We start from the raw sequence: 22555 nt of genomic DNA, 5'->3' as shown, positions 1-22555 counted from the left end.
ACATTTCTGTTGTTATTTTGGTTGTATTTTGTTTACAGTGAAGGCATAAAATCTACCCATTCTGTGTGTTTCTTCTAGTTGAGTTTGATGACTGTGCGGGGAACAAAGACGTAACGTTTGAGGTGTCGGACCCCAGCTTCCAGGTGGACGGGGATCTGAATTTGGTTCCATATCAGGACGTCCTGTACAGCGGGCCAGTCCTCTTCATCCATGGAGTCAGTGCACATACAGATGACATGGCACAGGTGGAAATCATTGGACTGCCGGTTCAGTCACAGCACACTCTAAGGGTGAGTAGAAAATTCTGTGTATGTGTTTGTGTTTAATCAGTTTTTTGTTTACACTTCATCAGAATTGAAAAGGTTATGCTTCATTTAAGACTGAAAAGGTTACTGTAATTTAGTATAACTGGACATAATATAGACTTGATTAAATAACATTGCCTGTGGGTGAATAAGAGGATTTACAACATTTTTTTTAGTTCAACATTTTGTTTGGATAAACTTATTTGTTTCCTGCCAAGATTTAGAGGACAAGGTTGAGACCACTGTCTGTACTGCAAATATAAATGTAAAGCCAGTAATTGGTTAGCTTAGCGTGGCAAAAAGACTGGAATCAGGGAGGAACAGTTAGCCTGGCTCTATCCAGGCTAGTTAATGTCTTAAGTGTTTCATCGGTATAGAAACCGAAGTGTAAACAAGACCTGTTGCAGTGTTGTTTTATTTGTATTTCTGTACAGATAAAAGAAATGGTTAGTCGGTTGCCCTGCTGTCTGGCTTAGCTAGCTATCACAGAATCATGCTAGTTTGTTTAATTTATAATTCCAAAAATTGGCCTCCCTACATGCAGGCAAACCTTACTTGTGTGCAAAAATGACAGAAAGTAAGTGGACTGTACAGTTAACTGTTACAAAGACTGTTATGTTGATGTTCAGGAAATGCAGTAGTTTGTGTTGTTAGCCCTCAGTGCCTGTTACTATCAGTTACTTGGTGGTTAATGATGCTAATATTAGCTAAAGCGCCTTGTTAAATTACATCCATCCATTCATTAGCTATGGGGTCATAGGGGGGCTGGAGCAAATCCCAGCTGACACTGGGCGAGGGCAGGGTCGCCAGTCTATCACAGGGCTGACATATAGAGACAAACAACCAGTCACACTCACATTAACACCTATGGGCATTTTAGAATTGCCAGTTAATTTAATGTGCATGTGTTCAGATTGTCAAAGGAAGCCGGAGTACCGAGAGGGAACCCATGCAGGAACAGGGAGAACATGCAAACCCCACATAGAATGCGGTCCGAACCCAGAACTACTTGCTGTGATCAGTATAATGTAAATCCACATTCAGTCTCCGTGACCTAATCTGACCCTCCCATTTTGGTGAAAAACTCCTTAACCATCTAAATGCTCCCATACAGTAGCTTCAGTTTTCCTCTACAGAGATGAGAGTAGTATCAATCTTCTCATCTAACTTGTTTCAATCCTCTCAACAACTGTTAAAATATTCCTGTAAAAGAGGAGAGAAGATGGGAAGTTTAGCATGTAAGGTTTGCGAGAGATGTAAAGACAAGCACTGGATGTCATTCACAAAACATTCATACATTAGTGATCTTAATTGCAAATTAAAAACGTTAAAAACTAAATTCATCAAATGTTCAGAGGCATCTGTTGTCAATTATATTAATGCATATGTTGATGAATTCTAATCAGTCATAAATGCAAGGCATATTCATGCGACCTTAATTATCATCAATTAACATAATTGCTCCACCTCAGAGATGCCATATTAGGCTGTTGGGAAACACACATAATCTTTGAAACCAAGTGGACATTTAAAGAAAGATAAAGGCAAAATAACTGAGTTGATGCAGATATAATGGTAGTACTGAGTATCATTAAAAAAAAATAGCCTTCTATTTTAAAACAAGCACAGGCATTAGAGCCTCAGTAAAAATATGACATATGGACGGAGAACACAGAGAGGGTGATTGATGTTACATCCACCAAGAGATCCACATTACAAGTTAAAAAAAAAGGAGTTTGATTTACTGAAAAGGAACTTGTGAAAGCTGCTGGAGGAGGCCAGGAGAACAGCTGCTGCTGTGCTCTGCCAAACCTATGAGCATATCGTGGCCATCACCAGAGATGCGTCAGTCTCTAGCACTGTTGCAGATGGCAGCAACAACTCAGCCAAGCACTAAATCTGTCTGCAGGCGGACGACAAACTTAATGTTTGATGATAGACAGCCTAGATTATTGATCCAGTTTACCGACACTTAAAAATCTTTAGCTCTTGTGAAAGTGCAAAACACTTTGGAATCTCCCAGTGAAAGAGCAAGACTTGTGAAGTCTCTGGGTCCACTCTGAATTTCATATGTGCTTTACACTCTGAGTCAATCTGCTGCAAATCTTTCTTGGATATAAGAATAAACCGGAACCACTTAAACTTTGTTGATTGTGTACATGCTTCAGAAATTTGTTACTGTAGCCAGCAAATTGACTGCCTTACAAAACTGTGGGCACCTGAATAAACACCATCGTACCTCATTCATATCCTCCACATACCTCTGTTTAGTCCAAATACACAAAGTCAATTAGGAAAAGTTTCCAGGGACTGCAGGTTCAGTTGGAGCTCCCTTCCCCTTTCCGAGATCATCTGTCTTCCTACTGCAGTGCTCAGTGTCCTGCTGCTACAATTCCTCCAGCCCCAAGCTTCATCTGGGGCTGGCTCTAATTTGTTTATGCCTCTCCCATCATTTATTTGGTTAGGTAGTCCATGGGTGTTACCTTGGCAAGTCACTGAAGATATAAGTGAATTAGCCTTTGGCAAGTTATGTGTGGGAAGTGAGGTTTCTAGTGGCTAACGTGCGGCCCGTCCTCTGCATGAGTGTGTTTGCTTTTTATGAGACACTTTTGTTTGTGGACCCCTTTCACATGGCATTTCATTTTCAGTGCATTTATTAACAGTTGTATTAAAAGTCTGATGAATCGGAGTTCTCTGTGTATTTGAAATGATGTGTAATATTTAATCAACAATTGAGCATTTGAAATATTCTCATTTCCTCAAGGTAAATTGTAGTTTATTACAGCTTGGGTCTTATTATTATTATTTTTTTCACCTTTGGCCATCATTTGTATGGGTTATGATATAACTGTATTGATTGAAATGATTGTTGAGATCTGGCAACATGGTGCAATTGCCACAATGGAGTCTGAGGGAGGAAAAACATTTTCAGCGTGCGACTACTGTAGTTTTGCAACAAACTTGCAAAACTACAGTAAGACCCAGGTTGTATTTAGTGGAATCTGTCCTTTCAGAGGTAGAACAATATTTGGCCTGGGACAACAAATAAAAACCATTGATAGTTGGAATATACAGTACATTTTCATACAGTTTTCACCATTTTGTCTTCCTTGAATTCTGGCTGTAAGCTTGACATTTCTGCTGAACTATTTTATCTTTCCTGCGGACAAATGCTTTAATCTCTCTCTCTCTCTCTGTCCTAAAGTAGAGTAACTGGTATTTGCAGAGCACACCCAGTCACAGTCAAAAGGTAGAGACAAACAGAGCTGAATAAAGATTGTTGGAAGATCGGGGCAGAGAGAAAGACATCCTGAAGCTAATAAAAGCATATGAGAGAGGGAGAGTCCTCAGGGTGTTTAAAAGCTCTCATTATTTCACTATCAATTAATCTGCAGAAGCTTCTCAAGCTCTGGGACTCATATCATCACAAAATCTATTGTTCCTTTCTCTGTCCATATCCTGTACTAGCCCCACACTCCCCCACCCTGCGCCTCTCAAGTGACCCATCAAACACGTGTTCAGAGCAGCAGCAGCTTCTAAAGAATCTGTAACTAACTCGTGGCATATTTAAAAGCTTGTTTCAATAAGCCAGGGGTTTGACTTGTGGAATGACAACACTGACTGCACTGGGATGCTGAGCTTTAAATCTCCAAATCTGAGATAGTGCTCATGGTAGTCAAGATGCCTTGATGCTTTTTCCCAGTCTTTCAATTATTGTACCATAGAGAAGTTTTCTTATCGAAATTGTATTTTTGTAATGAAATCTCTTTGTTATGCTCCTGTAAGTGAGATTTTGTATTTGCCCAACCCTCCCTTTGTTTTCTCTCTAACTCAGAGCGGAAACATTCCATGGTGAATTTATTGGTATAACAAATGGTATTGTGGCAGAAAATATTGGCTGGTGATAATTGATAAGTGCTGTGAACGAAGGTGGAGAGAATCAGTTTTTAATTCCTTGGTGAGAGCTGTTAGTTTGCTGTAACACAGGCCCAGAGGGAGAGAGGCAGCTGATGAATGATTTCCTATTATGAGCAAAACTCTGAATTCAAAGAGTAATTTATTCCCCCTTTTTTTGCAACCGATCAATATGTGAATTAATGGAAGAATGCATTTCAATTTAACAAATGCATGCTCCAAGATATGGACTTTTCTGTGTGTGTTATTCTGTGTTGTTTTGGTTGTGTTATGCAGAACAGCAGTTATGCAGAACATTTTCTTTCCTTCAGGGGGCATAAACAGGCACCATTCAAATGTAACAACTGATAAGAGGCAAAATAATCTGAGTCCAAAAGCCTATTTATTTTGCTTTTGTTATGTTTCATCCATTTCCGCGCACTGAATGAAATGTAATATTGCATCCTGAGCAAAATCCTCATCCTGCAATGACAAATAGATTTTTCTAACCAAGCTTCCAATGTTCAGTAAGGCTTTCTGGGGATGACTAAGATGTGACATCTTGCAACCACAGCACAACAGCTCACATTATACAACCCAACACAAATAATCTTCCTCTCTCTGTCCGCTTCCCACTCACACTATCTCTCCTTAGCTTGTTCTGTAGCTGTCATTTATTAATTCTGTTTACTGCCTTTGTCTGTTGTCTGTCTCCTTTTACATTAGTTCCTCCTCACCCTCCATCTTTTGCTGAAATGGTTCTGCTAACTTAAACATTTTTTCTTTGGCTTTATGTGTGGGAGCTAGCACTGGAGAGGAAACCAAAGGTTTAACGTCATGTTTCTTATAAGAGCAGCAAAACAAACCTTCACCTTCAAATTATTGATGCCTCTAATTTTTAAAAAAAGCTGTGCTGATTGTACATAGGCTTTGTCTCACATAAGGTGAAATACTATAAAGAGGGAATATAACATGAAAGGTGTAAAGATGTATTGGCAAAGACAAACACCTTAACTGCATTTTGATGAGACCTTCTGCCTAATGGTGTTTTGATTATCATTATTAGAAAGGCCAAAAATGTAGCCCCTACTTTATCAACTGGAGAAACAAACTATCATATCAAATCCCATCAGTTACATTTCATGTTGGGATTTAATCCAGTCCCTCTTCCACCAGGATATCAGTAATTCACTGTTCATATGTATGAATGCAAACAGCCAAATTGCTTTTGTATTTTTTTTTGTCTTCATTTAAGGGATTGAGTACACAACAGGAAGCTGATTATATTTTATTTGATTTAATTTTACTTCATGTCCCTCACAGGAGTAAGACAAATTAAGTATAAACAAATTTCTAAACTAATGTTTTCAGGAACGATTTAAAAGCAGTTCCTGAAGAAAGAAGACTCACAACACTGCAATATTACAATATGAACATAGTGTTGATTTTCAGCCTTAAAGCCTTGCTTTGGGTCACCAGGATCCAATTTACGTAAAAAAGAGTCTGAAAGGTCGAAGATACAGTACTGTGAAAATTTTGGAATGAATCCTAAAATAAGGTGACAAGTGAAATAGAGAAGCTAAAATTAAATTAGGAAAATGATGCTCAGGTCTCTCAGATTTAGTTACCTTACCTCCTGGATGCTGAAGCAGCTGCAGATGAGAGAGAATTTTGACTGTGATGGAAATCAACGGAAACATGGATCAACACCTGGATGACTTTTTCAGGTCAGCAGAGGATAACAAAGACATTATTTTAGAAATGGGTTTCATGGAGAATAAGCTGAGAAAGTTTCCTGATAATCAAATTCTGTTGGTTGAAAAATTAATGTTTATAAATACAGATTAAAAGCTTCTGTACAGCGGTGAGGTTTGATAAACTGTGTCTTCCCCAATTCACACAAACTAGCAGCTTAAACACACATTTGTCATGTTTTCTTTTCTTGGTAATGGGTTTAATCATTGCTGTAGTGTATTTGACCATGAGATATTCTTTCAGCAATGTCATTACATATATTCATTTTTCACACATGAACCATATAAATGAAAGCAAATGAAAGGACTAAGCTTTTAATTTGTACATTATTTGTGCAAGTAGGTTGTATTTAGCTCTAATAGGGAGAGTTTTGAATGACTTCATTTAATAATGACTTTGTTTTGAAACAGTTGGACTATTGTCAGTGCACACTCCACACCACTATCTGCATATAAGATTGTACACACATAATAGCTTTGGCACAATATTAATTAATTTGGCTAATTAAACATTTGAAATAAACATCAGTCATGAGTGTCTCGCTGTATTCCGCTTGACTAAGATGAAAAGTGTTTATGATTTGTTGATTACACTTTAACAAAGTGTGAAACATTGTGCTGTCAACACTCGCATTCAGGGACATGTTATCAAGCGAGTGTAAATTTATTGTTTTGTACATATATAATATACTCAGTTGTCAGTTTATTAGGCACACCTAGCTAAAACAGATTACGTCTAATACAACAGTCCTGCAATAAATCCCACCTTCATGACGGTTGTAATGTCGAGTTTTTAATAAAATTGTTTGATTCACCTATAATTTGCTGATTCAAATGTATGATCATTTTGTAGTTCGTGGTGATGTTGAACTGAATTGCAGAGGTGTTTCTGTTATTTAGCCTAAAATAGGGATGACAAAATAATAGACACACTTTTCCTTGTAATGCAATCCGTTCAAAACACCACAAACTGCAAGTGACCATAAAGTTGAATCAAAACAGTTTCAGCACAAACTGAACATTATAGCTGACACAAAGGAACAGTTTATTTTAGGACTCTTGTATTAGACTGCATTAGTTTTAAATAAGTGTAGCTAACAAACTGCCAAGTAAGTGTACATAATGCTGACACTAACATAAGTGAAGTTAACTGTGTGTTAGGAGAGCTGACTGATTGTCTGGCCTGGCTGCATATCCAAGAATTTATTCCACATTGAATAGCTGGCCTTGATATTATCCATTTCTCTCCTGTTCTTCAACACATTGTCAGAAATGAGTAATGGCACTTCTCAATATAGCATTGAGAGTGAAAATGGCAGAATGGACAAGGACGTGACTTTGCTGCCACAGTAACTCTGCACTCAGATGACAATGATAAAGGCTCCATTTTTCCCTCCCTCCCTCCCTCTCACACACACACACACACACACACACACACACACCCTAGTACAGTATACAATGTATTCATGTAAACACATGCACCTGGGCATCCCTGCTCTTTGTTACCACTCACTGGTCAAGTGTATTAAAATCTTAGAGGAGAGAACATCTTTTCTTTTGTGATGATACTTTCAACTCAGTACACTGAAATGCACTAATGATCATTTGAGGGACAGAGACAGAAAGAGAAGCAAATGTATTAAGGCTGGATCAGGGTTGATGGTGCGGCAGTAATTTATGAACAGGACACATTAAAGATTCATGGCTTCCTTCTCTTACGGTGTCACCAAGCTGTAAGAACACTATTCATCACACTTGCACACTGCAAAAGCAGAAAGTGAGAAGAGAAGTTATTGCTAAGTGAGAGGAAAGAACAAGGGAGAGCTGCAAAATGGTATGTAGAGAGGTAGGCGAGAGGGAAGAAAGTAGGACTATGTTATTTTACCCGGCATTGGCAGGGCAAATGTCTATGTACAACTAAACATCAGTGCGTCTCCTTTTCCACCTGCAGAACATTAATGGGGTTGAAAGTGCCATCACTCCCTCTCCATATCCACTGTATGTCAGCTCAGAGAAGACTTTGATTTGACAGCATGATTTATCCTAGCCAAAACCCCTGCCATTTGTCCCCAGATCCAGCCACTAAAAATACTTCATGGTGCCTGTTTGCCTCCCAGCTTTTCTTCCCCTCCTTTACAAATATCACACACAGCTGAGACCTGTGCATGATGGGATTGATGTGCTCATCCCTGGGCTTCAGACTCAGGCTGGATTTTAACACACCGTGTTTAAAAGTCCATCAACTTGCTTGTGAACTGGTCACATATATATATACACACACCACTGACTTTGCTCTTTAGACACAAAATAGGTCATATAATCGCAAACAGTTTTGTGCAGTGTTCTGTTTAACTACTTCACGTCCAGTTTTAGATTTCTGTCTTTGACATTTGGAAGGTCAACCCCCAGTGGGTTTGATAAGAGTGGCCATTTCAGAGACCACTCAGTGTGTCTTTGGGTTGTTCTGGTCGGGTTGTTTTTTATGATTATTGTTTAATTATGTTCTCTCTGACCATTGTAACTGGGGAGAGTGGAGAGGTGAGGCGGTTAGTGGAGTGTTTGCTGGATATCGGCGGCAGCATTGCCCTCTCTGTCTGAGTGTCGGCACTGTGCTGTAAACAAATGGCTCAGTTTTTCCCTCTTACCTGTTCTCTTTCCGTCATTCTGACAGGGGTGAGAGTGGTGCCAGAGTCCCTGTCAGCCAAGAACAGCAGTGTGAACAGTAAACACGCAAACAGCCCCCTGCATACACACTGTGCACTGCACATTGTCAATAAAGAGTTGCACGGTAGGCTGTAAAAGATGAAGGACAAAAGGGACTATTTGCATTGCAAATGAAGCCACAAAAACCTCAGGTTGGCATTTCCCTTTCATATTGAGACTGTGTTGTCACTTTACCCAGGGCTCAATGGCTGGGCTTGTTGCTGTGTTGTTTCCTTCACTGTCATTGTTCTGTCATTTTGCTCAACATTTTTAGCAGTGACTGCCTTTATGTGGACAATGAGCTGTGGAAGCATCGGTCAGATCAGATCAGAGATTAGTGTTACCAAGCTTAATAAAACTTAAATCACATTTGAATTTTGAATTCAATTGTTCATTTTTGCAGCCAACAATATGGTCAATGTGTTAGATTGACAGCAGCTGGTAGGCTGAGCCTTGGCACGAGAGTCAAAGTAAACAAACTGGCACTGGAAACTGTGGGAACATGGGGAAACTGTGTAGTTAGCAGTGGGAATAATGGGTAAGGACCACATTAGCATGTGAATAGACTGAAATGATATTTGCAGGTAGGTTCTTAAGTTAGCAATGCGTTTGGTAGTTGTTGGTTTGGTCACTAGTTCAGCAAGTTGAGGCATGACACAAGACCAGTGACCATGGTTATAAATTCGATGAGAAGAAGACATTAGCAGGAAAGCTAATGCGGGTTGTTGTGTGACATATAATTGCCTCATACATATATGGATTTTAAAATTAAATAATTTAATTTGCTCTGTTTGCTCTAACTCATCTTCATAGATGGAAAACTAATGACTGTGACATGTTGATGAATAGACATGTGACGCAATCGTGAATCAAAAAAGTATACGATATACATTTCTCCTTTGGGTATCACAGTTTTTTCCATGGAGAGCACATGATGTAAATTTAATATATATACTGTAGCTGAAAGAAACAAATTAATTTAGGTTGGGCTTTAAGTAGGAGGTGTGTGTGTGTGTGTGTGTGTGTGTGTGTGTGTGTGTGTGTGTGTGTGTGTGTGTGTGTGTGTGTCACACCATCACCTCCATGTTGGCAGCCAGGATTCCAGCTTCCTGTTCATTGTGTCAGTGACAGACATTATTTTTGTCAACATCTAAGCAGAAAGGCCTTAACTGTATCAGTGTTCTCAAAGTGTAGAAGAGAGGGGAAAGTCTGTATTGTACAGTAATAATCATGTGTTTGTTTACAACAGCAACAGGGTGGATGATGAAATTTGATTATGTTGTTGTGTTCTCAAGAGCGAAAAAAACATTTCAGATCATTCTGCGTGAACAATGCAATTGCTTCACCAAAACCTTGTCATCTCTCATTTCTTGATTTTTCATCATTTCTCTTCATCTTTGTTGCACTTGCTTTAATGCTTAGTTTTATCTACTGCTCTCTTGTGTACATATTGAACATATTGGCTAAATAAAGAATTAAAGAATGTAAATTAAATTTCAGTGAAAGCAATGGATACAGTTATTTCATGTTTGCCCAGAGAATATCTTCCCCTCCTATACCCTCCCTTTCCCCATCTTCCCCTCCTCACGACAAACGGGTAAGCATATGGGGCTGTCTGCCAGATGCAGGTGCTCAGCCTTTTTGCATTCCTTATTATATAGTATGTACCACTGTGCCATCGTGATTGGGAATCAGTCCAAGAGTAGCTTGTTTAAACGTTTTTTCTAATATTTCAAATGCATACTTGACTGCTTGCTGTGTGTTTATGTGCCATTTGTGGGGTTTAGGGTAATTGCTAACAAGATGCTGACAAGTCATTGTGGACAAGGTGGGGTTGCTGTAAGAATTATAAGAGACATCACCACATGCTTGACAATGTAACTGGGCAAAACATTAAAATATAAAGCATTGTTATTTCAAAGTTTAACAATATGGTTTCTCTTCTCTGTTTTAGAATATCCTGGGGCTTGGCCAGACGCTGACATACAGATCTAAGAGATCCCTGCTGGTCCCTCCTATGATTGTAACTGAGAACCAGAGAGCCCCCTTCCCCAGGCCCATTGGCAAGGTAAGAAACCCACTGTCTCATCATACACTCAGGTGGGCTTGATTTCTCAACCTGAGAGCGGAACTAGGCTGTATTCATAACAAAAAAGGAAAAAATGGAGTTGGGTTTTATGTTTGAAATGCTCACCCAGGAGAGAAAATTGCCTAAGGTATAGAACCAAATATTAAATGTGTGCACTATTTAAAGCTTTGGAAATGTTATTTTTATTGTCTATTTTTATTTTTGTAGTCTTTTTTGTGTATTGTCACTGCGGTCTTACTTAGCCCAAAAACAGAAGAGTCTGGTGCGCTCTCTAATCTGTTACACAGCTCCACAGACTGTTTGTTCAGAAAGATAATTCTGGGTGGCAATATGGTGTGTATATAGGCTTATAAAAATATGGAAATTTTCCTTGAAGAGAATTTGTTCTGTGATTATGAATGCTCATCAAATCACAGGCAAATTCAATGGGTCCCTACAGTGAGTGTCAACCCCTGTGATGGAGCCATTTGCTTAAGGAAGTTCTTGGTCCGTACTGATTTATTTTTATTTTATTGATCTAGTCTTGTATTGACTGTTTTATATATACAGCATATATTACAGATATAGGAAGAAATTTTCTCTTTCTTACTCATGTTCCTCCATCACATCTTATGCGTTCTAGGGGACTCATGATCATTTTACTGAAATGAACTTTGGATGGGAGGAAGTTGATCTTATGACAGTATCTCTTTCACACCATGCAGTTAAAATGCTGTAATAAAATACTCAGTGACGAACAATGATCAGCATGCTAGATTAAATTCAAATTTAGCTTTGAATGTATGGAATGAGTTTACATAATGTCAGACCAATGCAGAAAACTGAGAAAATTGCCATTAGAGTCGTTTGGGCTCCTTTCACTTGTGCAAAAAGAGAAAGTTTGCTCACCAGCAGTACAGGCTGAGTTTCTGTCAGACTCCATTCAAATGTACCCATTTATTACTTATGTCACTCAGTCAGAAGGTCTCCAGCAGAATCCTCCTGCTTTGCTCCTGTTGGAATGAAAACACAACTACAAAAAGGGCACTGCCTGAAGTTGTTTACCATCCTGTTTCTTCAGACTTCTGATGAGCTTTCAACTTAAGAATTGCTGTGTAATATTATCTGACTAAAACGAAGTGCAAAGAAAAGCCCGAACATGACAGACAGATCATCTTGGCTTTATTAATACACAATGGCCAAGTACTAATCAATGCAGATGATAGTTTATTCTTTATCTCAGTCTGGCAAGCACTTGATTTATTGATGTGTTAAGTTAAAAAAAGAACAGCACTCAATTTGTTTCTCAAAAAATCACACCAGATATTGAAGAGTTTTGTTTGCCCCCTGGACATTTGAGCATTGTTTAACTGGGATGAGCAAAAACATAGTGAAAGCTTCCATTGCTGGCCACATACAAGGACAAGTGGTGGATATTGTATTGGTCACAAATAGACTGCCTGCCTTGATTTTTTTTTCATTTCTTTAATGCATGTTGTTTCTGAGTAGAAACAACAGAAACATATACCTCACTGTTTTAACATATATTTTCAAAATATTATTCAATATCATGTAATGTAGTTTCTTCCAAGATATTAATTGTCTGAAAGCTAGCTAGAAGAAAGCAGACAGAATTGCAGGTACATATAATGGATGGAGGATTTCATCACAATCAGCCTATGAAATTAAGTGATCCAATTTCAGAACTTGCTGCTGTTTTTTTTTTTCGTGAGTGAGTTTTTTCTTCGTGTGAGTGGAGCTTTTGGATACTATCAGTGATTGAGAACAGGCTACTACAATCAAGATTTTTCCAGCCAAAAAATCAATATAAAACTTTGTGGATCAGAAAATATTACAAAAAGTCACAAACTTTTAAGTTAGTTTCTAATACAATCGTTCATGACATTAGGACCACTTGTCCATGTAATATGTAAAGGAAGTCATATGTTGAGAGTATGATCTACTATCATATGCTTTGCTTAAATCTACAAAAAGAGCTTTTAACACTACAGTGGCAGTTAGCACAGTGCTACAACCACACTAAAATCTGTTTCAATTTAATTTCCTGATGAATATGTTTTCAGTTGGGCACTTATTCAGATTCTCTGATATTTTGGCTTGGCAAGATCACTTGACAAAGAGTCAAGTGGTGAATAATGTTGGGGTTAACTTCTCATGTGCAGAGAGTATATCATAAGAATTGTCATTTGTAAATCTGAGGTAGTTATTTTTTGCTTGAGGGCAAGTAACTCATGAAACAGTAAAATCATAGACAGGCTTTAACTAATCTTTCAGTATGTATATATATAATTTACATGTATAAATCAAGAGTATTTACTCTGCCAGTTTTCCCTACTAATAGGACAACAGTTACACTATGCAAATTATTAGCAATTGTTCATAACATAACATGACTGTTATTTGTAATTAGTATTAGTATTGTAAACAAATTGCAATTTGGACCACTGATATAATCCTTTTCCATTAATTTTATCTGCTTTATTACTACAGACAATGAGCATTTTAATGAGCATGGTTATAGGCAGCCATGTTGAAGGACAGGCAGCTACACCATAAATCTCAATGTGCTGCTTCCAAAAATGCAAATGGTTACTAAACTAAATCTGTTAGGATGACGGTTATCTTTTATAGGAACGTTCTTTACATCTAAGAGCAGTTAGTGAGAAATGAGGCCCTGGTCAGAAACTTTTAAGTCATACCCTGTAGTCATGGTTCTCAGAAAAGGGACCCAAGAGCACGACTCAGGACGAGGAGGAGTCTTAGAAAAACAAAACAAAAACAAGGATAGATAAATCCAAGCAGGCAAACAAACTACAAAGGGTCGGGTTCAGGCAAAATCCAAAAGAACTCAGGCAGGGTTCAAAACACGCTCAGGATCAAAACAGCAGGCGAAGAACAGAGCGCTGGAAAGCTACGGCGCAAAGATAATCTGGCAGAGCACAAGTGAAAAATATACCATGGAACTAATGAGGGAATGAAGAACAGGTGAGCAGAGAAGAGGAGCAGGTCAGGGGAATCTACGGGCATTAAAGGCACGTAGGTGGCAGTGGCAGCGTCTGAAATCACAGCTGAATTAGAAACATGTATGCACAAACAACTGCACTGAATGAATGAGAGGCACCTGACACCTGTATGCTGGATATCGTGATGAACACAGGCATAGATTTTCATATTTTATTCTCAGTTTGAACCTCTAAATTCAACTTAAGGGAGAAGATTGGAAATGACTAAAAGCACCTGAGGCTGAGGCATCAGCTGCTTGGCTCTTATGAAGTCTGGGTGTTCACTTGCTCACAAGGAAAGAGCTTTTTCACATTTTTGTACATGGTAGGTTACCATGTTTCACAGTTATTTGTGTTCTACTCTCTTTTTCTCAATCTACTTGTCATCTCTCATGTGATACTTATACTACGTGTATAAAAACTTTCATTTTCAGTCTCTCAGTTTGTTAGAGATCAAATATTTGAGACAGGTCAAGAAAACTGTGTAATGGTGGATAAAAACAAATGTTCCCAGTGGAGACACACATCTTTTTCTCAGTTTACCTTATTAAAGTCTGACGGGGGGGGATAAGTGCTTGTCTATACCATCTCTATTTGACATCCAATTTAATCCTTTGCTATAGTGAATTTTTATCAGAGCTGCTGTCAGTAGGACTCCTAGTGGACCTGTGTGTGACATTACTGCTCCCATTACTGCAAAAGTGTGAATCTCAGTTCTGTAGCCTGTTTTCAAAATACAGTTTTGCCACATTATCAGTTCCATTTTCAACAAGGGGTATTTGCGTGACATAATATTCTCCAAAGCACGTTTCCTCAAGGATTTATTCATTGTTTTATCACTGATGAAGGATTTATTTGTCTTGCTCGACCTCTCGACAAGAAATCATATCAACTGAGTTATCTTGTGACAAATGGTCATACAAACCAAACCATATAAGCCATGCATTCTTTAACCCAGTGTAAGGCTCTACATTTCTCTCCCCGCGTTACAAAGCTTTGATGTATCTCTACGTGTCTAGCAGCTTTGTTCTAGATAAGACTGGGCACTAAGAGATCAACCACATATCTCATTCCCGCAGAGACTAACATAAAAGATATCCCTTACTGAGCCCTGCGCATAATAGATAATTGTACCTTGGAGAGCACAACCACAGGTCATACCTGCGCTGTACTCAGTGTGGTCCCTGTGAAGCAACACGAGGGCCGGGTTTGGTACCAGGTTGGTATTAATGGTGTTGGAGGACTTATGTGAATGCGTTGAACCACAAGGTGACATTTTTGGTGGGACAACTGTAATCCAGAGGGGGTTGAGCAAATTTCTGCCTCTGTGACCTGCAGGGGGAGAGCAGAGAGTCAGCAGATAAGTTTGGTCCATAGGGGACATAAATGAGCTCTATTGTATGCTGTGGATCTGTTCTGGATTGAGCCAAAGTGTCAGCTAATGAGTACAGCCATTGCAGTACTTTTAACACATTCATGTGACAAATCGGAAGCATAGTCCATATGCGACGTGAACTATTTTTCTCTCTCTTCCTCCGTTGTGGTCTCTACTTCCCTCTCTTTACCCCATTTCTACTTCTTTCCTCTTTTCATTGGCAAAGTCTATCCATCCTTCTCCTATCCCTGTATCCCTCCATCCATCTCCCCCTACCTCCACACTCAGCTTTGCATGAGAAGACAGGCTAATGTGGGCTATTTTACCCAATAGAAGGTATATGTCGGCAACTTTGCGAAATTGATTTTCCACCCCAATAGCTTTCCTCTTCTTACGCAACCTACCTCTTCCATATGGCAGCCATTCATTTTTTATGCTCCCTCCTTCTCTCTGGGAGATAAGCAGTAGGAAGAAGAGGAGAGGTGAGATTGCATGGGCTACGCTTTGACATGTATGACTGTGTGTGTGCATACACATTTGCAGAATGTGTAAGCGTGTGCGCGTGTGTGCTGGAGGTGTGAGGGTGGTTTGGCTGTCAGCAGGACTCACAGGGGAAGGGTAAGAACCTTGTTTTTTATGTCACACCTCCTGCTAGCTGTGGAATTGTTTTGATACAGAGGTCTCTCCCCTGCCCTCCCTTGGGGGCCCATAAACAGCTCACAACAACTCATACAGCAGCTGAAGCATGCAATGAAATGGATATGCTTAAATGTTTCTCTTAGTATGTGCCACTCCAGTCGCTGCTGATACGACCATTTTAGACTCCTCAAGTTTTCAGGAAGATAAATCAATCAGCTCAAGTAGTTTAAATATGTATTCCTGAAGATTTTTCGCTCACGTCTAGGATTGTAGTAAGTGTGATTTTTAAGTTTGGCATTACAGTGTGTTCTAGGGATGTTCAAGGAAAAATTATTTGTCCTCTTCAGTATTTTACCATTCAGTGTTTCTATATAATCATATAATCTGACCACATATGGCTTTTTCCCAGCCAGCCTGTCTGTGCCATGGATGTATTAGGGAAATTGGATGCTGTGTTACAAGATGTCCCCAAATTTATTCCAGTGAAGGTTGCCTTTGCCGAAAAAGTTTTTAGGTCAGTAGAGCAAGTGCGCCCTTCCTTCGCAAGCCAGATGAGAGCATGCGGGTTGTGCTGGCTGTATGGCATAAAGATAATTGACTGACACAGTTTATAGAGACCTTTCAAATTTTACTGAATAAAATTCTCATATCACAAGGGGCCATTAAAGTCTTGTTTTGTTGCTCAAAACATGAATTTGTCATTTTATAGTCGGTCCTTTTGTAATGATTATACAGTTTATGGTCTTTTTGGGACAGTGTGCATCATGTGTCCCATTGACTATGGTGACTACGCAAAAAATCACCTCACAGCCCAGAGCTGTTCCCAGAGGCTTGGACCTGTGTCAGAGCTTTCCATAAGCACCGGCTGCCGAAAAAAACACCCAACTACTCATTTGAGTCCAGCCCGCTACTTTGATATATTCATTTTTGATTCACAGTGTGGGCATGTTTTACGACCACCAGCCTCATCTTCAAAACAGTGTGAGCATGATGTTAGAGAAAAGTGCCTGTCTGTCTGTATCAGTCTCATCCCCACATGCTCGATATGAATGTGTGTGTATGTGCATTGATTGCACAGGCAGGGGACATCCTCATTAGAGGGGCTACTTCCGGAAACACTGGTGGCACAAACTTGATGATTGCACAGAAAGCATTAAAAAGCACTGCATTTTCCATAAACGCCACACAGACATTTATGGGCTTAATGATGGAAAGAATGAATGAATTATCTTTAGTGAGCCTTTTGCAGCAGAGCCATCTTTAGGATACATTGCAAAATACACACTAAAACACACACGAAAGTAACAGGTCAGGTGAGGAAAATGTAGGCTATGCTATATTTTACAGTGTAAAATGTTCTAGAAATGCTTTTCTATTTCTTTGCCATTGGACAATAATGTAAACTAACGTCAGATTCCCCAAATGACTGCATTTGCTGTATTGTGGCAGATAATTAGTTCTTAATTATGTTCCCTCAGCTGGGGGTAGGGGTTAAGCTGCTGAAGAGTCATTGCTTAAGGAAAGTTTAGGATTTCATGTTTTATTTTTTATTTTTATTTTAATAGTGTCAGTCTTCTCTGGCACCTGTTTGCTTTTCTAATGACAAGCCATCAGCTGCTCATGGATCTTTCAAATTGCAATTCTCCTAATGTCAAGAAAACTAGGAATTTTATTAAATCCTGTGGCAGGCCAATCACAGGTGATGACAAAGCCTGATGGTTTGATAGACAGCTGTCACTCCCTCTTTGTATGATGAATATGTTTTTGTGTGTTGACATGGTTTGTTTAGAGTATGTGCACAGCATCTGTAGCTGAACTATCACAGCCAAGTCTACCACCCTGCAAGCTGCAGCTATAAAGGGGGCAGAAGAAAAGTAATCTTTCAGTAAATTTGGAACAAATGGGGAATTGATTAGGTATGTTTTAGATGTTTATTGAGCACCTTGTAGCCTGTAGCCTGTAGCAAGACCTGAGAATTCAGACACTTTACTTTAACTGACAGAATTTAGTGAAGTTGCTAAATTTGTATTCAGGTTTTTTTTTTTTCAACTTAAGTATAAAGTGAACTGCAACCTGCCCGATCCAGATGAGGTGTCAATTTGGATTTTTGCTGTTTCCGTGTGTGTTGGCTCAGTTGTTTGCATTGTTTCCTCACAGTGAGAAGGTCCTGGGTCCTAGGCCTCATAGCCTGGAGCGGTCAGATGTGTGCGTGTTCTCATGTCTCTGGGTTTGATCTGTTAAATGTCCAAAAGAAATTCAGTTAGATTATTTGGAATGTCTCAGTTACCCATAGGTATGAATATTTGTGCCTGTCAGTGTGTGTTAACCCTCTGATGGACTGCTCAGTACTGATCTGCCATTCACTGTATTTGCAGTGCACTTCACATCCCTGAAACCCCTTATCAGAGAGAGCAGTTATAGGAAAAGGAGAGATCACTCTAAATAAGTCCTGCTCATTGTTTACTAATTCCAAAAAGCCACTAATTCAGATTCACCAATTCACACAAGCAGAAGTGCAAACAACAATAAACAAAACACACACACCGCCCCATTAAATAACAAATGAAATCTCAGATGTATCAGCATGAAGCACTTCTTCACTTCAAACGCAGTCTTTGAAGCCATCCTAACTTTCTGTGCTGTGCTGGAGTTGTCAGTTATTCAACCTGTGTTTATCCTTCCTTACCTCAGGGTCCAGCTCGCAAATCAACACAACATGTCTCACTTGACATGACAGCTCCAATAAAGTGCTGTTGGAGAGAGGAATGAGGGCCTAGTTTGGTTGTAGCCCCAGCTAATATAGTAAGGAGAATAGACGTGTCTGGCAGCTTTGTTCCATTGTTTCAGCACAGTGATGTGTCCTGATTTTCTCTGTCTGTCAGTTTGGCTTCTTCCTCTGTCTTGTTGCCCTCTACCTGGTGTCTGTTAACTGTTACAGGCTTCTTCTTCTTCCTTTATTCATGAATCTTTCCCCTTCCTTATCTATCTAGGCCTCTTTGTTTCTCCTCCTCTCACAAAAAGCAGCCATTCAATACAAAGGCTCTATCTAAACTTCCAAGCTGGAAGTGAGCAAGTTGTGTTGTGAGATGTTCCAAGATTAGAAAGCAGGCAGCCTGCGGGCCTCGTCATTTAGTCTAATTGATTGTCTTAATTGTCTGAGGAAGAACAGGAAGTTCCTGCCTTTTTCTCCCAGTCTGTCTTTCAGCATGTTAATCATGCCCGTTTGTGGCGGATGTTTGCCGGTGGTGAGTTAAAACCCTCTGACGTACATTGTAATTCAGGTCTGGACCCCAGATGCATCGAACAGATGTGAAATCCATTTTGATGAGAGAACTTTAAAAAACGAGGAGAAGCGATAAAAAACAGCTTTGCCGGGTGTGAAGTGCCCAAGAGATGCTGGTAATGAGGTAATGATTAGCGGAGGCCTGGCTAACCAATCAAAGCCAGTTAATTAGCACCATTGTTTTCTCATCGTCCTGTGTTGAGGACTCGGTTGGATCCTCGCTGTCCAAGTCTTCACCAGACCGTTCTTTTGCCTCATTCCCTTCATTAGCAGGCTGGAGCGGCAAGACAGTCAGGCCAAGTACAGGTCCAAGCCTGGCATGCTCACACACACACGCACACACACACACACACACGTATACACACTAGACACATTCCTGACCACTGAGGGTCTCACTCACCTTCAAAGGCACAATCAGACCATCATTACCCCCTCAAAAAAAAAGCAGAAAGAAAAAAAAGTTCTCTCTTCTCTCTCTCTCTCACACTCACACACACACACACACTAACGGCCTGGCTGTGATTGTCATTCGCAGCTGGCTGTATGACCTTGATAGGGATAACAGAAGCACCACTTAGAGATGCTGTTGCATACTCACTCTCCCCCTCTCTCTCACTCGCTGTCACACACGCACACACACACACACACACACACACACACACACACACACAATGACTGGAGTTGAAATCCTCCCCCACTCCCCCTCAAAAAATGTGTGTGATGATACAATATTTGCATGATAATGATTCAGCATGATGATGTTTTTTTTGGACCAGCTTTATACTTTCTTTGGTACACTTTGCTTTGCACAGCAGATTTTTGTCCTGATTTTGAAATGCAAAAAAAAAAAAAAACACTTCAGTGAATTTTTTTTTACAAGTTACACAACAAGTTTTCTGAGATGTCTGTGTGTGTACACATTTGTACATTTCCACAGGTTTTTATTTGTTGCCCTCCTGACACCTGACAGGAACACAGACAACAGGAGGTGATATCAAGGGTTTAATACACACAAACCAACACACATAAACATACACAAACCGGTGCAGATCAGTTGTTTTGGTGTTCATTCTCTCGATGTGCTCGGAGGTGTTTGGTGTTGTGGAGCTGCGCCACACCTCCTGTCATCTTCCCGCAGTATCATGAGCCCGGCAGTCTTTCATGTCTGCTTGGCTGGTAATGAGAGCTGATAGAAAGAGGTGAGATTCTCCCATCAGTCCTCCCACGCACACAGAGGGAGACAGACTCAGTGGAGACAAAGCCACTGGGTGTACGTTTCTGTGCCAGCATGTGTGTGCAAGTTGGAGTGTATGTGTATGCAAGGTGCATATTATCACACTTGTATCCCACAGAGACATCTCCTAATCACACTAAACTTCTCCTGACACTTCAGTTACTCTTCAGCTGAAGTCACTGTCTCTATCAACTGTCTCTCCCTCTCTCACATTCTCTACTTCCTCGTCTCTCACTCTCTCATTCTGCATCCTCACACCCGCCCTCCCTGTCTTACCTGTATGTCTGTTCTTGTTTTTTCCTCCTCTCCCCCCGCATCTATCCAAGTTTGACGCCGAGCCATCTGAATCCAACTAATGTTGCACCTCATTCTTTTTTCAGTTTTCTTCATCTGACCCAGTTTGTCACTCTCAGCAGGCGCTGGCTGCCACTGTGATTACTGCTCAGAAATATCTCTGTCCTGAATGACAGCAATTGCACCTGTGTGTGTGTGTGTGTGTGTGTGTGTGTGTGTGTGTGTGTGTGTGTGTGTGTGTGTGTGAGTGTGTGAGAGAGTGTGTCCATAGGTGGGTTTTCTGTATCAGTTTTTATGTCCTCAAAATAAGAAAAAACACACTGTGACAGACTTTCCTTAGGATTTTTACATTTCTCACTCTTATCATATGGCATGATAAACAAAATGAGCAGAGTGAGTAAGTGTTATAGGATACAGTACAGAGGAGTGGAAAATAATGAATGAAGCATAAGATATGGATGCTGAATTGGAGAATGAGGAAGGGCATATTAGAGAGAGTAAGAAGCGGGGGACCAAGGCGTCCAAGAGTGAGAGGAACTAGAGGGAAAAGATGAAGTGGGACTTCGAGATAAATAGCAAAGAGCTTTGGAGAGGCTGTAAGGGCTTGAGCTTCATCTGGCATAGGCTTGTAACACTGCAGTATCATCTCCCATGCTCTTTCAAGTGGGGACTAGAAAGGCCTTCATTTAGCTGCCGTCCCATTGAAGCGCGCTCTCATTACAGGTGACCTCATCGCATCCCTCTGATCATGAAGCCCAGTGCAGGGGGACCATTTAGATCCTTCACATACAACGACAGAAGGCCCAGAAGGTCTAAAGAAGTGACAACACTGTGTGTGCTTATATGGTTGCAGTATAAACTGGTAGTTTATTTACACAGTGACACAGTGTTGTGGTGTGGCTCTGCACGCCAGCACGTGGGATGTGAAATGAAGACATCATTACGAGGTTAAAATGCCGACGTTCATCTTTGATTTAGGAGGGTTCACAACCAGGTGATGAACAGTGCAAGAACAAAAAAACTCTTTAAAGTTGAAATCCAGCACTTCTGTGCACATGCTCAGTGCACTACTGACTGCACTGTGCATGATGCTGTCGTCATTCTCAAAATACTTTCATATGTCAGTGATAATCCTGATCACAAGGTTGTGATTGAGATTACCTAATTTGTGTTTTTTGCCCAGAGTTAGATGAGATGACTAATATTACTCTCATTTACAGCAAATATATAGATGGAGCCAGCAGTCATTTAGCTTAGTTTAGCATAAAGCATGGAAAGAAAAGGAAAACGGCTAGCTGGGCTCTGTCCAAAAGCAGAAAAATATTTTTGTGTGCATTTTTTCAAAATTCTGTAAAGATTTTCTACACATACATTTTCTTTTCTTTGACTATTTTATTGTGTGTCTCCCTCTAACATTTGTCCTGAAGTCAAGATCTGCAAAGATCCACAAGGTTTTGGCTCTTAATGCTGTTTTTGCTTTGCTCTGTGAATCTAACATGCTTTGTTTTCTGTGTCTTTGTTTCGTTATCCTGCCCGTTCCTGTTGTTGGTGTACCTGTGGATGCTGCTGGCTACGTCAGTCTCATGTGAGTACAGTAACCAAAAAGTCACTGGGTCAGATCATTCCTGTGTGAGAGAACAGGATTGTCAGCGAACTAACTTGTCAGAACTCATCAAGAGCATATCTATTGCATGAGGCCATTTCAGAGGGACTGGCTCTAAAGCTTCCTCACATAGCCCAATGACAAAAAACATAATGTATATAACATTCACACTTAATTATTGAGGAAAAGATTTTTATATTTATTTAACTGCTCCACTTTCCTTATCTAAATGTAATCCTACCATGCATTAGCAAGTGGTCACAGCAGGCCTCCAGTGCTCAGGGAGATGATGCTAACTTTCATATTTTACATGAGTTGAATTTGCAAACTGATGAAATCAAATCAAAGTCGTTTCTGATATAAATTTTTAATTGTTAGCT

The 22555-nt window shown here is 39.9% G+C and overlaps 1 protein-coding gene across 1 annotated transcript in view; it reads left to right on the top strand.

Annotated features, from left to right (window-relative positions):
• cdh13 (cadherin 13, H-cadherin (heart)) overlaps window positions 1-22555 on the top strand; it is a 310913-nt gene that overhangs the window by 111877 nt on the left and 176481 nt on the right. The window contains exons 3-5 of the mRNA XM_087177984.1: window positions 79-290; window positions 10611-10724; window positions 22152-22157. Coding sequence (XP_087034110.1) covers window positions 79-290; window positions 10611-10724; window positions 22152-22157 — 332 coding nt within the window. The remainder of the gene's footprint in view (window positions 1-78; window positions 291-10610; window positions 10725-22151; window positions 22158-22555) is intronic.

Source organism: Seriola lalandi, unplaced genomic scaffold (genome assembly GCF_002814215.2).
Source record: "Seriola lalandi dorsalis isolate HSWRI2012SDOR001 ecotype SW California unplaced genomic scaffold, Sedor1 jcf7180002054671, whole genome shotgun sequence".
Lineage (NCBI taxonomy): Eukaryota > Metazoa > Chordata > Actinopteri > Carangiformes > Carangidae > Seriola > Seriola lalandi.
This window is presented reverse-complemented; position numbering and strand designations above follow the sequence as displayed.